This window comes from Vitis riparia, chromosome 3 (genome assembly GCF_004353265.1).
Source record: "Vitis riparia cultivar Riparia Gloire de Montpellier isolate 1030 chromosome 3, EGFV_Vit.rip_1.0, whole genome shotgun sequence".
NCBI classification, from domain to species: domain Eukaryota; kingdom Viridiplantae; phylum Streptophyta; class Magnoliopsida; order Vitales; family Vitaceae; genus Vitis; species Vitis riparia.
In genome coordinates, this window is record NC_048433.1 from 10,345,276 (window position 1) to 10,362,595 (window position 17,320).

The window sequence follows — 17,320 nt, forward strand, 5'->3', positions numbered from 1 at the left end:
AGAATGAGCACATAAGTTGTCCTGATGTGATTTTCCATCCAAACAAACAGAGGTTAATAGCTGCAACAACCCAACAAGCAAAAGTTTACTTTCCTAATGATATTTAACACATGCTTGATTTGACAGATGGAATCGTGATTCCTGCACACAAGCACACCCTCAATGGTGAAACCACAAGCATACCATGAGGAAAATATCCGCACAAGTGGCCAGCAGAAGGTTCCTTCTTTCTGGATTGAGAAATCTATTTTCTTTCCACTAAAAGGCACATTTTTCACACTTGGTTTCATGGTAAATGAAGCAATATCGTCAGACTAATATCACAACACCTTGGTTTCATGTGAAAACAAGTTTAGTTTTTATGAAACAGAATTGTACTTGAAGAATTAGAACATGAATTTAGAACGAATTTCTATTTACATACGAGTAAAATCCACGCTTACCAGTACACCCAGACAACTAGCACCACCAACACACCTGCCAGAACATATTTTGGGAGTCCATGAGAGAGAGTAAGAGAAAGCGAGAGAGCCCAGAAAGGGCACTGGAATCAGAAGTAGAGTTGCATGCACTGCCCAACAGTAGATTCATTCGGACAGTATGGACACTTAAACATGCGGGTGCTGCTCTTGGACAGCTTCATGATTGATTGCTTACAGAGAACATGGCCGCACGGCATCAGCATAGGTGGGTTCTCTTCACTGCCTTGATCTCTACTCACTGGGCAGACGAATATAGAGTGGAACTGGAATTCCCTACCCAAATCCACTGGTACTGGCAACTGTTTCATTGCCTGCCACTCCTGCTTCTTCGCAGCCATTACATTTGCCAGCTTCAAGAGAGTAGGCAAGCCTTCAATCCCAGCAGCTATTGCCACACTCAATGGACTCTCATAAGACTGCCCCAAGAGACTGCAGAATTGGCGGGTCAGCTCCTCAGCCAATTTCTCCCAAAGGGATGGAACCATTAACTCGGAATATGGGGAGCTGTCAAGCCTTCCTACCCATAAGAGGCAAGCCATAAGCTTCTGGATCTCATCCATGTGAAGTGATGCAAAAGGAGCAAGGTAAGTTCTAGCGTAGTTGAGTGCATCAGCTCGCCCTCCTTTCTGCAAAATTTCCACAAACTGCAGCCTGTGAAGCTTCAGCTCAAGATTCGAACCATTCTGCTTTAGTTTTTCCCGATTATTGGACACCCAGTTCAGAGCAGGCTCGAGGTCCCTAGCTTTCATAGCATCAAGTATTTGAAACATTTCCAGAAATTGAGATTTTAGGGCGGTGTCCTCTGGTTCTCCAGCCTCATTTATCAAGCACTCCCCAATATCAAACAATCCTTGTCGGTAAAAATGGCTTGCAATGATCTGATTCACTGTATGGAAATCGAAGTCAACATTTCTGTATGCCTTAGATATGTCAGGATTGAAGGATTTCTCAAGGAGTCTGGGGTACTTGCTAAGGTTCATGTTGAGCTCCTTCTGTGACCCTTCCAACTGGCTTTGTGAGCCAATTATGCTAAGTTTGGTTTTAAGCTCCATAAGGATGCATTTCTGATCCACAGAAGAGGCAGGGTCAGCCTGGAGTTTTGCCAGTGCATCTTCAATTTCACGGCCAACTTGGTCAATTACTTCTTGGGATTTGGATGATGATAATTTTTGCTTCTTGGCAACACGATCAAATGCATCTTTGATGTTACTCAGCTCCATTTTTTCAATTAAAATGACAATGCTCCTGCAGGAAAGTGACAGACATGATTTTCATGATTGTGAAACTGCATGAGAAGAGTTGCGTAAATTGATTTTCTTAAATGGGCAAACTGTCAGACACTCAGAAAACGTGGGACTTTATACATTGCAAATTTTTTCATGAAGAAAGATAATACAATATTTAATCTAATGCATGATATTAATGACTATCAATGCATCGTTGAGGAAACTGGACATCAAAACACCAATTAAAAGATGCATATAACCAATGTGGCTACATGGCTTTTCTACATTTGCTTTTAGAGCATCTTCAATGCATTGCCCATTGGAGCAACAATGCTAAATGCACATACTACATTTTGAGGATATCATCCTCTTTAGTACTCCATTGGAAATACTCTAATATTTCTCAGGAAAAACCTTCTTTTTCCTTTCTGTTCTACAGGGAAGCTCTTGCCTACAAGTATAAAGCTGCTTGAAAATCAAACAGGTTCTGAGGGTTCGTGTATGAACTAAGCTTAACCAGGCTAAGTCCAACTTTTCATTCAGGCTCATCTTTTGCTTCTTAGGTAGAGTCAAATTCAGCTTTGGCTTGCATTGGTTAAGCTCGCCAAACATGATGATCTCTATGCATAAGAGGCCCAAGTCCTCACTATCAATAGGTTTTGGAGCCCTGTGCCTCTAACTCTAATACATAATTCTCCAACTCAACTTGCTCTCACCGTTGGGGGGAGGGGATGGGGATGGGACACAGGCAAGTGTCATGCATCAAAACTGACATGAGGTGATCTAAAATCAAGACGTGAGGACAAGGCCATATGCATGAGTATGACATGCTTTATATTTTAAAAAACTAAATTCCCATTATTATCTACTTTATTTTCAATCTTTTCCTCATTTCCATATACTTTTGACAGCAGACTGGTGACCTCCTAAAATCAAGATATGAGGTCAAGGCCATATGTATACGTATATTTTTAACTGTATATTAAAGTATAAAATTCCCATCATAATATATTTTATTTTTTAATCTTGTTCTAGTTTCCTTTCCAAGATCATCAGGAGATGGAGAAAGACGAGACACACAGGTAGGATGTCCTAAAATCAAGACAAAATTCCTGCCCTAAAATAAAAAACATGAGGACAAGTTTATGTCCCATCTAAGAGACAGCCATATGTCCTGCCCCAAAATTGTGTGTGACCTCCTAAAATCAAGACATGAAAATTTCAAGTCCTAAAACCAAAACCTCCAAAAATCAAGACATTAGGACCAAGGCATATTTCCTGTCCTAAAATGAAGGACAAGAAGAAGAGGAAGAAGCAGGAGGAGGCACACTGGTACAGCCCAAAACCAAGACCCTGAGGACAAGGTCATATATACAGGAAAAGAAGAAAAAACAGGAAGAGGAGTGAGACATGAGGACAAGGGCAGATGTCCTGTCAAAATCAAAGACCAAGAAGAAGAGGGAGGAGGCACACTAGTATGACCTCCTAAAACCATGAAATGAGAACAGGGACATATGTATCAGGAGAAGAAAAAACAAGAGGTGGAAGGAGGAAGTGCACAGTGTGAACCCCTAAAATCAAAACACGAGAACAACACCATATATAGAAGAAGACTTCCTAAACTCAAGAGATGAAGGCAGTGATCCTCAAGAAGAAGAGGACGAAGAAACAGGAGGGAAGAGGTGACACACTGGTGAGAATGAGGACAAGACAATTTGAAGCAGGAGAAAGAATTTGTCCCACAAAACATGACTTTCATTTGTGTTCATCAAGGTGCAGCTAAAAGTTTAACAGTAGCTTTATAACTGTTGTATAACCCCATCAAATTACAGTATCTTTGTACTACCTGAAACCCATCAGAATTGTTCTACTGGTGTGTGCACCCATGTAATGGCAAGCAGAAAGGGAGATGGCTTACCTCAGTTGTATTGTTCTGAGAGCATGGCCAAGGGTTAAAGCCTGGACCTGCAAATCTTTTTTCCCAGATCAAAACCCGTGTGTGATCTGATCAATAAAAGTCTCGAAATCTTATTATCTTCTGTTAATAAAATTCGCCAAATTTTTCCCTTGCAGAGGGTTGGAAGGCGGGGAAAAGAACTACTGATGCTTCCTTGATTCCAAGCATCTAGGGATTCTCTAATCTTTTTTTTTTTTTTTGATCAGCGGGATTCTCTAATCTCAATGGACACAAATCATTAAGATTTAAAGAAATCTTATATTAGTAGATGTTCATAGTTTTCTTTTTCTTTCCCCCCAAAACAGGACCAGCGGCACCCCTGCACTCCCCCTTTTTAGGGTTCTGGATTTATGTGTGTGTGGAATGGGGTGGGGTTGTGATGATGTTTGTTAAAGAGGACTTCAAAGAGTTAAATGTGAACCACCTACAGTGCAGAACTAATGTGTGAAAAGACTAGATGAAATTTTCAATTGATGCAATGGGCTAAATATGGAGTACCTAGAGGATATAGAAACAGTAAGTTTTTTCACCAAGAAACTAGCAGCAAGTTAATGGAAATAAATTGTGCCAAACCACTAAAAAAAAGAAGGAACAAAATTTGCATTGTATCTGGATTGAAGAGGGCTTAAGGGGATAAATGAGAGGCATCTAAAGTGAAATAATGTACGAGACTTTCTGAAATTTCCAATTGGTGCAAGGAATAAATGTCAATCATGTAGAATGCACAGAGAAACTCAACCAGCATTCATACAAGGACAGTAAATATTTACACCAGGCAATTAGCACAAGTTTATGGAAATAAAATCAAATTGTCAAACCAAAAATAACCACAAGAATGCACAAGATCCACTATTATTCTGACTTGAATAGGACTCAAAAGGGATGTACGAGAAGCACAATGCACAAATAATGTGTGAGGGACTTTGCGAAATTTTCAACAGTTATAATGGGCTAAATATCAGACACAGAGAGCATATAGATAAATTCAACCAAGGTTCAAAGAAAAGACATTTTTTACCAAGCAACTAGCAACAAATTTTCAGAAATAAAATCAAGTCCCAAACCACCACCAACCGCAAAAGGCACAAAATTCACAATGGTTCAGATGGAAGCCCTAGAAGCAGAGGGTTTTCTCAAAATGAATGTGTTATGGATGCTCAAAGGAATAACTGCAGTAAGGGTTCTTCAGTGGTTATGAATGAAAATCTGGCTAAGCTCAAGTAAAGCTCCCTTAGATCTGGTGTTCTAGCTGGAGAGAAAAATTGCAAACAATTGGGGTTAAATACCCTACACCATGCATGTGCTAATGGAGACGTGTGGTAGACCCCATAAGGCTGATTGATCCAAATCATGATGACTATGAGAAGGACAAGAAGGGCAGAAATTTAAATTTGAGGGAGCAGATCCCAATCGACTACTCATGTGTGCTAAAGCCTGCAACTAAGAAAAATCAGAGGGCTAACTACAAGATTGAGAAAAACCAACACTTTAACAATGCTTCTTTATCAGGCACAGTTGAAAACACTAGAGCATCAATTATACTAAGCTTGGACAAAAAACCAATTCTTCATCACACTCAAACTAAAACATGACGAAGGGCCTTCAAAGTGTAGCTTAGGCATGTAAACAGGCTAGGACAGGCCAAGCTTGAGCCCTCTTGGTTTTCAAGCTGGCCTCAGCTGCCCCTAACAGGCCCAAGTGTGCCTTTAGGCCAGGCTTGGACTGGGTTGAGAATTTAAGACTAGCCAAATCCCAGTCCTAAGCCTAAAAATTTAATAAATATAATTCGGTTTCTCAATAAAAATAATAAGGCTTGGTCTAGTGGTTGAGTAAGACACAATTCTCACCCCTTGGAGGGGTTCAGATCTCATACTATTTTGGGATTTTTATTTTAGGCTTCTTAATGCTTGCATTAGGATCGGGCCAGCCCATGTGCCAAGCTCAGGCTTAAAAAATCAGCCTCAGCTGGGCCTTAAAAGGTATTAGGCTTGGCTTGAGCTAGGCTTAGATGTGGGAGGGGCTAGGCTTTGGCCAGAAATTTTTGAGTGGGCTAAACTTAGGCTTCGGGCCTACGGGCTAAAATTACATCTCTAGGCTCGGTAAACTTGATCTTAGTAAAACACCAATTAAATACACATTTAAATACAAGAGTCAAACCTCCAAGAAGAACCTCATGAAGGCTTGTGGAAATAGGGGCTTCATCTTGAGTAGAGTTGTCCATTATCAAGAACGCAAAAATCTTCTCCTTGCTTCATCCTCATATAATAATAAGCCAAATATTTAAATCTATCTAGCTATCTATCTATCTATCTATATATATATATATATATATATATATATATGTATGTATACTGACCATAAAAAGAAGGAATGTTTAATGTTGAAATATTGTGCTAAACCTTTTAGACCAAGAGATGTCTTGCAAAAGGAAGATGGTGAGCCATTGTAGATATGACAAATAAAGGTCTAGAAAAAATGTTAAGAAAGCGATTGCTAGAGACCAAAGCAAGTAAAAAAGACTAAGGGGGTGTTGCATTAAAGAACTAACCTTTGAAAAGTGGAAAAAATGATGGGTCACACTTTTTAAGTGCGTTTGATAATGCAAATTTTAAATCATTAAGAATTAAAAACCACTTATTTCATTTAGCAATAGAGATCTAGCTAATCACTTATATCAAAACAAGGTCAGTGAATTATGAATTTTTATAACTTTTTTATTCCCTCCTTATCCTTTTTTTATACAATAATGATTTTTATTGTCAAATCCATTTTATATCAAATTTCACTTATTTTAAATTAAAACACTTTATTATTAGTTCCTAAATACAATAAAATCAAATGCCAAAAAAAATATTTATTTTAATTGATTTATGAGATTCACTTCTAGATAATTTCTTTTAAAATAGAACCTTTCATTTTTGTTCATTTTTAATTATTCAATATTACAAAATTAGAATCCTAAATAATCTCTATTTAATTAATTAATAAGAATTACTTTTTCATGTTATTTATTTTTGAATTTTTGTATCATATATCATAATAGCATTTTTTTAATTATTTAATATGGTAAAATTAAAATTCTAAATAAACACTATTTCATTGATTTATAAGAATTATTTTTTCATTAAAAGGTTCCAAGATTTCTTGTTTTGTATGGTTACAAAGAATAAGAAAGAGATTATAAATTTGTACTATGCATCTGACTTAATAAATATAGAAAAAGAATCCTATTTCTCCTTATGGTATCGGAGCACTTTAGGGTTCTAGGTTCTAGAGCCTGTCCTCTTCTTGTCAATGCTATGCTGGATCCAAACAACCTAGGGTTTGCAATGTGGGATGTAGCAAACTCCATGTTGATGTCATGGTTAATTAATTCTATGGAACCTAACAACAGTTAGGGGCATTTATTCTTATCCATAGCTAGAAAGATTTGGGAGGCTATGACACCTACCTATTCCAATAAGGGGAATGATGCTTAACTCCATGAATTGAAGGGTTTGGTGCGCAACACAAATCAAGGTAATGACTGTGACTGCCTATTTTGATGTAATGAATAGTATTGAGCAAAAGATGAATATTTATCAAGATTATGATTGGAAGTGTGCAGAAGAAAGTGTAAAATATAAATAAGTCCAAGAGAAAGAGAGAGTTTGATTTTTTGGCGGGTCTAAATGGGGAACTAGATCAAGCCCGAAGTCAAGTTCTTGGAAAGGATCCAGTTCCTTCTGTGAGGGAGCTATACTCCATAATTAGAGAGGAAAGCAGGTTGCCATTAATGATGAGAAGTCTTAATCTCCAACAAATTATAGGAAGCTTCAATACAGAGAATTTAGCTCTAGTTACCACCAAATCAGAGTCTGCTCCTTATGGAGGACAGAGAAATGCTAGGAGGAAGAATGATGACAAAGACAAATTATGGTGTGACCACTGCAAACAAATCACACCACAAAAGAGAGATGTGCGTTGGAAGTTGCATGGGAAGCTGTAAGGATAGAGCAAAGGGAACAAGTTCTAGCTTAACAATAGCCTGACTTTTCAAGCAACTGCCAAACCACCAAAAACTCAAGCTGCGGGAAATTCAGGGAATCCGAAATCTCCTCTATTCACCAAGGAGTAGCTAGAGCATTTGTATAGGTTTAAGAGTCAATCACAAATCAGTCCTAATCCTTCCTCATCTTCTCACTTAGCACAAACTGGAAATTTTCTCACTACATTTCATACATCAAAATCAGACCCTTGGATCATTGATTCAGGGGTAACAAATCATATGACAAGTTTGTCAAATTTCTTCTCCTTCTATAACCCATGTTCTGGTCATCAAAAAGTTAAGATTGCTGATGGATCCTTATCTTCCATCGTTGAAAAAAAAGGTTCTATTCAAATTTCAGAGAACCTAATTTTGAACTCTGTTTTGCATGTTCCAAAGTTGTCCCATGATCTTGTTTCAAAAAGAAAACTCACTCAAGACCTAAATAGTGTGGCTAATTTTATTCCCCAATTATCGTGAATTCTAGGACCAACGTATGAGGAGAAGGATCGGCAATGCTAGAGAGGTGAACAACCTATATATTCTTGAAGAACCTAAAGCTTTGGGAAGTTTGTCTGAGGTATAACAATCAGTGGTATACTTGTCTTGTGAGGATGAGATTTAATTATAGCACCATAGGTTAGTACATCCAAGCTTTGCTTATCTGAAATTGTTTTTTCCATCATTATTCAAAAAACAAAAACATTTCTGATTTTCAGTGCAAAACATATGAAATATCCAAAGACAATTGTGCTCATTTTCCTTCACAAGTTTATGAACAATCTACTCCATTTGCTCTTGTGCATAGTGATTTATGGGGTCCCTCTCAAGTAAATAGCCTCCTAGGTTCTAGATGGTTTAACACTGGGAAGTATTACCAGTGTTGCTAATTTCAATCCATTACCTATATCTCCTGCTAAGAAAAAAAAATGGAAAAAACTTCTAAAGATGTGGGTTAAATAAATGAGGGGGAGAAGGGCCAGATTCAAAATCACAAGGGGGAGAATGTTCCTACACCATCTATGCCTATGCAAATTCAAAATCAAACCTGTGGGAATGAGAGTTAAAAAGAAACAGAGACAAAGTTGCAGCTATCATTCTGGAAAGAACACAAAGATAGAACATCTTCCTTACATCCAATCCTCTACTCTGAATATGATGAAACCAACTAATTCAGGTAAGTCCAAATCTGATTCTCTTGTTCAAGAATCTTCATCTGATCTTGATGTGCCAACAGCCCTTCGAAAAGGTGTTAGATCCTACTCTCATCAGCCTACCTCCAATTTTGTCTCCTATCATCAACTTAATTCATCTTTCAAAACCTTCACTACTAATATTTCTTGTGTGTGTACTCCTAAAACTATACAGGAACCTCTAGAAAACCAAGGTGGAGAGATCCAGTCCTAAAGGAAATGAAAGCCCTACATGGGAGCTTGTAAAACTACCACAAGGAAAGCAAACAATAGGTTATGAATGAGTGTTCAAAGCTGATGGATCATTGATAGATACAAGGCCAAACTCATTGCAAAGAGATTCACTTAGACTTATGACATGGACTATCAAGAGACATTTGCACCAATCCCTAAAACAAACATAGCAAGAGTTCTCTTGTCACTTGCTGCCGATTTAAATTGGTCATTACACTAATTAGATGTAAAGAATGCATTTCTCCATCGTGATCTCGACGAGGAAGTATTCATGCAACTACCTTCAGATTTTGAAGAAACTCTCTGAAAGGAGGTGATCTTTAAACTAAGAAAATCTCTCTATGGTTTGATTATCTCTAAGGACCTGGTTTGAAAAATTCATGTTGACAGTTCATGTATTGGGAGATGTGCAAAATCAAGGTGATCATACAATGTTCTACAAACATGGAGATGGATGTAAAGTTATTGTCCTCATTGTTTATGTGGGTTGCATCATCTTGACCGGTAATCTGATGTTGAAATGGAAAATCTAGAAAGACAACTTGCAAAGGAATTTGAAATTAAAAATTTGGATGATCTTTGATGCGTGGAATCAAAGTGGCAAGATCAAAGAGAGGAATTTTTCTACTGCAAGCAATAAAAGTACATTTTGGACCTACTTAAGGAAACTAGTATGCTAAGATGCAAACTAGGAGATCTTCCAATGGATGCTAATCACAAACTCGGAACATTATCAGGAGGAACTTTCATGGAAAGGAAAAGCTAATGGAGGCTGATTGTTAAGCTAATTTACTTGTCCCAAATAAAGATCATTTGAATGTTGTGATGAAGATCTTAAGATGGTATGTAAAACGGACTCCTGGGAAGAGACTTTTATTCTCTAAAAACAACCATTTGGGAATAGAAGCCTAGACTGAAGTGAACTAGGCAGGTTCAATAAGTGGGGTGCCACACTTTCATTTGCAACAATTTGGTAATTTGGAGAAGCAAAAAGCAAGACTCAAATCAAACCGAAGGAACCCTTAACTAAATCATAAAACTATCTATTTACAGAAATAGGAAACTAACATAATAGGAAAATAATTCTCCTATTCTATTTACAGCTCAACACTCCCCTCAAGCTGAGAAATAAATGTCTTCCATTCCCAGCTTGAATACAAGATCGTGAAACATTGAACTGTTCAACCCTTTTGTTAGGATATCAACTAATTGATGTTCTGATGGAACATAAGACATATACACTACTCCTTCCTTCAATTTTTCTTTGATGAAATGCCTATCAATCTTAATATGTTTTGTCCTATCGTGTTGTATAGAGTTATGAGCAATATTGATAGCTGACTTCTTGTCACAATAGAGCTTCATAGGACCATCCCACTTGATTCTCAAATCATCTAGAATAATCTTCAGCTAAAGTAGTTCACGCAACCCTTGAGCAATGACCCTAAACTCTGATTCTGCAGACGACCTTGCTACCACATTCTGTTTTTTACTTCTCCATGTTACCAGATTACCTCCAAGAAAAGTACAATACCCTGTAGTTGATCTTCAATCCACTAGGGAACCCGCATAGTCAACGTTGGTGTATGCTTCTAGAGCAAGAGTATTGTTCTTCTTGAACAAAATTCCTTTCTCGGGGTTGCCTTTCAAGTAATGCAGCACCTTGTAAGCAACTTGAAGATGAGGTTCTCTTGGATCATGCATGAATTGACTGATCACGTTCACCGAGTAGACGATGTTTGGCCGAGTGTGAGCAAGGTATATGAGCCTACCAACCAGCCTCTAGTACATTCTTTTATCCACCACTGGTTCTTCTTTAGCTTCTCCCAACTTATAGTTTGGATCCATTGGGGTAGAGATTGGTTTACACCCAATCTTCCCTGTTTTTGCCAATAAATCAGTCACATACTTTTATTGAGAAATGAAGATCCCTTGTGTGGAATATGCCACCTCAATATCGAGGAAGTACTTCAGTTTCCCTAGTTCCTTTATCTCAAACTCTGTTGCTAATCTTTACTTCACTTCATTCTAATAAAATAAAATAAAAATATCTTTGCTTCGCTTTATGCTTTTCTCTCTCATCATTTCTAGTCACTATGATGTCGTCACCATAGACTAGAAGAACAGTTACTCCCCTTGCAGCTGAGTGCTTAATGAAGAGAGTGTGGTCATCTTGGCTTTGTTTGTATCCAGACTCTTTCATGACTTTTGCAAATCTCCCAAACCAAGTCCTAGGAGATTGTTTTAGCCCATAAAGGGCCTTTTTCAGCTTGCACACCTTGTTTCCTGTGTTTCCCTCAAATCCCAGTGGGATGTTCATGTAAATCTCTTCATCTAAATCACCATGAAGAAATGCATTCTTAACATCATACTGTAGGAGTTGCCAATTGTAGTGGGCAGCCAGTGACAGCAGGATTCTTATAGTATTCATTTTCGCAACTGGAGCAAAAGTCTCCTGATAATCAACTCCATAAGTTTGAGTGTACCATTTGGGTACCAATCTTACTTTATGTCTCTCAAGAGATCCAACAGCCTTATATTTCAATGTGAAAATCCACTTGCAATCAACAATGTTTTTCCCTTTCGGTCTTTCAACAATCTCCCATGTTTTATTCTTTTCTAATGCACTCATCTCCTCTCTCATAGCATCCTTCCATTCCCTTTTTGTCAATGCCTTAGAAACAGTGTTAGGGATGATAGTGGTGTTTAGATTCACAATAAAATTCTTGTGGGCTGGTGATAGGTGCTTAAGAGACACATAGTGTGATAGTGGATAGAGTGGTCGGTTAGTGCATTTTCTGGTTCCTTTTCTGACAGCAATAGGAAGGTCTGGGTTTAGGTTGTCTGTTGAGTCAGTGGAAGTTTCACCAGATTGTGTATGTAAAGGTGGGTCTAATCTTACCGTGATTTCATTCCCAGGGTCTGAGTTGGATTCTTGGACCTGCTTTTGTTCTAGAATGACCTTTTCCCTTAAATACACCTTAGGAAACTGTGGAAAATTGTGAGTGACACTAGTTGGAACAGGGGATGACACGGGTTCAGTGGTAAAATTGGGTGACTCAAGTGTGATTGACTCGGATGACTCAGGTTCTTCATCACCATGGGTTGAGACATGAGGAAGATCAAGAGGTTCAAAGGACTCACAAGCACTATCTTCCATCATTGAAATCTCCCCTTGAAGAGAGGACTTGGGGAAAAAATGTTTATTTTATGTGAAGCTAACATCTGCAGAGATGTAAAATTTTCTGATTGAGGGATTGTAACACTTGTATCCTTTTTGAGTGGATAAGTAACCAAGGAAGACACATTTTATGGCTCGGGGGGTCTAGCTTGTCTCTATGTTGGCTCTGGACATGAACAAATGCAGTGCACCCAAATACCCTAGGAGTGAGCCCATTTGAGGTTCTGAAGTGTGGATAGAAACTCTTAAGTATCTCTACGGGGCTTTTGTTGTCTAACACTCGTGAGGGAATTCTATTTATCATGTATGTGATAGTAAGAACAGCTTCCCCCCAATAGGACTTAGGAACATTCCCTTGAAAGAGTAAGGCTTGGTTGTGTTGAGTAAATGCCCATTTTTCCTCTTGGCTACCCCATTTTGTTGGGATGTGTTAACACATGATGAGTCATGGAGAATGCCCTGTGATTGAAAATAGGGTGACAAAATTTGTTAAGTAATTTCTAGCATTGTCTGTCCTAAAGCTTTTTATTTTAACCCCAAATTGGTTTTGAACCAATGAGTGGAAATTAGGTATAACAATGCTAACATCGGATTTTTGTTTAAGAAGAAAGATCCATGTAACCGAGTGCATCATCAATTAAGGATACAAACCAACGAGCCCCAGAAACATTAGGTATAGTCGAAGGACTCCATATGTCACTATGAATCAAATGAAAAGGATGAGAACTTCTTTTATTGCTAATAGGAAAAAATACACAAGTATGTTTTGCCAATTCACAAGTTTCACAATGAAACTTAGAAATATCTAATCCTTGGAACAAATGAGGAAACATGACCTTTAAAACCCTAAAAGATGGATGATCTAGACGTAGGTGATACAACCAAATGGTATCTTTATTTGAGGAATTGAGAAAAGACAACAACAAATTATTACTAGTTTTCTGAGATGATTCGATGTGGTAAAGACCACTCCTTTCCTTAGCAAGTCCAATCCTCCTCCTTGAGCCTTGTTCCTGAAAAACACAATAAGAAGGGAAAAAAAATAGCATAACATTTAAGATCATGGTTAAGCTTTTGAATGGAAACAGGGTTGGTTGACAATTTTGGTACATGGAGAACATTTTTAAGAATAAGGGTAGGTGTGATGTATATGTCTCCAAAACCTGCAACGGTAGCTAAAAAGCCATTGGCCACTGCAATTTTCTTGTTACTTGGGTTTGGGGTATAGGTATGGAAAAGTTGAGATTTTGAGGTCATATGGTCTGTGGCACCGGAGTTTATTATCCAAGAGTCATCATAAACCCTGTGTGAAGCATTTATGCAAAAAGAGAGTGAAGGTGTACTTGAAAGAGCCAAAGAACAAGTTCCAGTAGGTTTGTCAAGGGATTCCAACAAGCTTCTCATCTTCTCCATTTCTTCACTATTGAACAAGTTCTAGTAGGTTTGTAAAGAACACGTGAATAAAAAAAATCCAACTATGAAGGCCAGAAAAATGGCGATGAAGGCCAGAATGATGCCCAAGTCTTAAAAACCTACAACTTTGATACCATGATACAAAATATGGGATGAAAAATAATAAGTTCTATCTATTAGATTGACTATACACATAGTTTATATAGGAGATTACAAGAGAAGAAATAGGAAACAAGAGATATAATAGGAAACTAACTTATTCCTTAACTAACTTATTCCTAAATCATAAAACTATTTATACAGAAATAAGAAACTAATAAAACTATCTATTTACAAAAATAAGAAACTAACATAATAGGAAAATAATTCTCCTATTCTATTTATAGCTCAACAAGGCCAGATACACTTGAAACAACATCCATTGATGCTCTAGGAATCTGAACCAATGCTTCACCTAAACAAGGCCATAGTTTCTTGCTAAACTACAATTTCCCAGATATGTCCTCACGACATCAAGTTTTTTGTTTCGGATGGTTTTGGGCCAGGAAATCCAACCCTTTGAATTTGACCTTGCCTTTGATACTTTTGGGCCAAAAGAGACTTCAAATATTGGCTTTAACCTGCCAAAATTTTGATCAAAAGCAAAAACCTCCAATAACTAAAACCAATAAAACCATTTCACTTAATTGAAATAATAGTTTTAATATTTTGTGACAATATAGGAAAAACAGTAATCAAATTTTTATTTGTTTACTTTCTTCTTTCCCCCTTTCTTGAAAACCAATAGAGCCAATCCCCTAAGAGAGATTTGGAGCTTATAGCATCCCATAGTGTTCAACACAAATTACATTAACAATGATCATATTAGAGTTGCAGCCAGTAATATAGTAGGCAGTCTCTTATTTGGTTTCCAATGGGCTTTAGATCATCGCTCACTTGCCTAATGCATGCATACAGATGTATTAAATCCAGCCGTTAACTGGTTTTATGCAATCCCTCTTTGATCTAATGGCAATCAGCAGTCAAAAGGGGCATGGATGCAGATGACAGCCTATTAATGTCCTGAAACAACTTTGATGAATTGCACCTCTATAACCAAAGTTTTTAGCCTTTCAAAAACCAAGAAGTGCATTCTAGGGTCAAATTCTAAAAGTAAAGCACAAAGACCTATTATGCTTAAACTCCAGCTGGCAAGTACTCATCTGCAAATGAGTATTCCTCCTTCCACCCCATTCTCTAGGTTTATGAATTGCATGAACCCAACTGACTGACTGAAGAGGGGGGGGGGAGCGGGGCGGCAGGGGGAGAGAGAAAGAGAGGGAGGCTCAATTGAGTTAGCAACTAAATGATCCAGCATCTCTATACTGATATTTCATTTAGTAGAATAGAATAGGGTTTGGGCTACTGAACAAACTCCCCAGACCAAAATTGAAAGAAAAGAAAAGGAGTTAAGCTTAGCAGAACTCAAGCTCCTGCACCAGCCAGCATTTGATTCTAATTTCCTCCCAACAGGTGGGCCCCACGTGGAAACATGTAAACAAAATTTAATCTCAAACTCTCTTCCTGCCTTGAATGTTAACCACTTATTATAAGGGACCGAATTAGCAGATGGTTCTCTGAACTGCAGAGTAGCAGAATTTACCTCTTGACTGTCATGGCAAACCAACAATAATCAATTCTTAAGAATCCATCATTCTTTTGGTTCAACTCTTGCTTCCAAGTTAGCAATCACCAAATTCCTAAACTTTCCCGGTTTATAGTATCAAAGGCCAATATTTTTCCTGATCAATATAAGAAAATTGTGTTCAAGGGCCCAAAGTTGGTCCCCATTAAGAAGGAACAAGATTCAGTGGATAGCCAATCATTCATCAGACAGCAAAGAAACCAATATGTCCACCCTAGACAAGAAAATGCATATTATCAGTCCATAAGACCCTTATCAATGGAGTGCTCCCTCGCTTTGAAAGGGGCATCACACAACTCTATTCTAGGACTTAAAACTTCTAAGCAGATGATAAAAGTCTGACCACAAAAAAATGGTCCCACCAACTGAACCCAGATACAGGGGAATGACACTTTCCTCAATTCAAAACCAATCTAGTCGGGAAGATCCCTGAAAACCCTTGACATACCCACCAAGCCTTTCATAGCAAGAAAAGCAAGGCCCCCTTGAAGCTTCGATCAATCTACATATGTGTATAGTAAATATCACCCAATGCCTAATATAAAACTAAATTCCATACTTCTTTGACGCAAATATGCAAATATTGTTTATGATTTCCAACGTTTATTATCAAATCCAATCTCAACCTTCAAAAATCCATACTCATTTTCTATACGCCATCCCTGTTTAATTACAATTTCTAAAGCAAATAATCCAATTAAAATCCAAAAACGCAAAATTTAACAAAAACAAAAGCAAACAATATCCCAAATTCTCCAATCAATCCCAGAAGAAACACCGTCATTTCAATAAATCAATCTTGAAAACCAAAAAGAAAAAGATAACAGATTGCAAAAAAATAAAAAATAAAAAAATAAAATTGGGGATAAAAAAGGAGTACCGAAATCGGTGAAATCAGATGCGAAACCCTAGGTACTGTTCTTCGCTGACCTGAGAGAGAGGAGAGAGTGTTTGTGGGGTTTGTGCGAGTTCGAGAGAAAACTTGTTGAAGAAGACGCACACGTGTGGAGGTTGTGTTCTCCCCAAAATGACCTTCAAATGTTCCTTTGTTATCATTTATGCCACTTGCGACCTTTTCATTCCCCGACTAATCATCGAAAGCAAAAATATTAGGGAACGCACTCAACACATAGATTATAAGGTTAATAATAGGTTAGAGGAAGAGAAAAACCTGACTCCTCTCGGACAAAAATACCCCTTTCAACTCATTTTTCCCTCCCTTGTTCTTTCTTCCCCTTTCTTATTCCTTTTTCATGGTCCTGATAATTCTGGTTTCCTCCGCTTCATCACGTTTGTTCAATTTTTACACAGGTTCTCTTCAAATTTCCTCTGCTTAAAATGTTCAAGTTATGGTTGAATGAGGGAATTTTGCAATTTTAAGGGAATTTTGTTCCTTTTAATCAGTCGTCCTAACTAAAAATGGTATTCTGTTCTCTTCTCCACAAACTGTTGAGCTTCAGGCCAAGACTGCTAGTAAACAACACTAGGAGCTTTCTCGCCGCTGGCGAGACGATGTGGTCGCTGCTGAAGCCGTTACCCACAAATCATTCGAAATAGGATCATTATCAAAGCCAAAAAAAGATGAAAATGCGGAGATAGGGTAATGATAGAGAGGTGAATCGGGCTTGGTGGCGGGTTCAGGGGTGGAGGAGGGATCGTCAGGGGAGTGGAGGTGGGCGGTTTTGGATTGGAAGCAATCCATCAACAGCAGTGGCTCCACATGGACAAGGACTAGACTAGAGCGGCCTTGAAGGAAAGAAGAGTGAGTGTTTGGGGCGAAATATCAAGCGAGTGGTTGCAGCAGAGAAAGAAGAGTGAGTGGAAAAAAGAAAGAAAGTGAAAAGAGAACAGACAAGGAAAGAGAGAAGAGACAAGGGAGTAGCGGAGTAGGAGTTAGAAATGGGCAGAGTAAGGGGTGGATTG

The 17,320-nt window shown here is 38.0% G+C and overlaps 1 protein-coding gene across 3 annotated transcripts; it reads right to left on the reverse strand.

Annotated features, from left to right (window-relative positions):
• Nucleotides 1-284: 284 nt before the first annotated feature.
• LOC117911177 (protein RMD5 homolog) lies at nucleotides 285-16,478 on the reverse strand. 3 transcript variants are annotated; one of them, XM_034825419.1, is made up of 3 exons: nucleotides 16,278-16,478; nucleotides 13,235-13,313; nucleotides 285-1,727 (listed from the first exon to the last, which is right to left on the reverse strand). In XM_034825419.1, exon 3 carries the CDS (start codon nucleotides 1,700-1,702, stop codon nucleotides 551-553), a length of 1,152 nt encoding a protein of 383 aa, XP_034681310.1. In that variant the 5' UTR covers nucleotides 1,703-1,727; nucleotides 13,235-13,313; nucleotides 16,278-16,478; the 3' UTR covers nucleotides 285-550. The 3 variants fall into 3 exon arrangements, with proteins under 3 accessions (XP_034681310.1, XP_034681311.1, XP_034681308.1); XM_034825420.1 differs by lacking the exon at nucleotides 13,235-13,313 and having other exon boundaries at nucleotides 16,328-16,478; XM_034825417.1 differs by lacking the exon at nucleotides 13,235-13,313 and having other exon boundaries at nucleotides 16,278-16,477.
• Between the last annotated feature and the right edge of the window lie 842 nt (nucleotides 16,479-17,320).

Excerpts from the sequence above, each read along its gene's own strand:
- LOC117911177 (XM_034825420.1), bottom strand. The coding sequence starts at position 1,702 with ATGGAGCTGAGTAACATCAAAGATGCATTTGATCGTGTTGCCAAGAAG.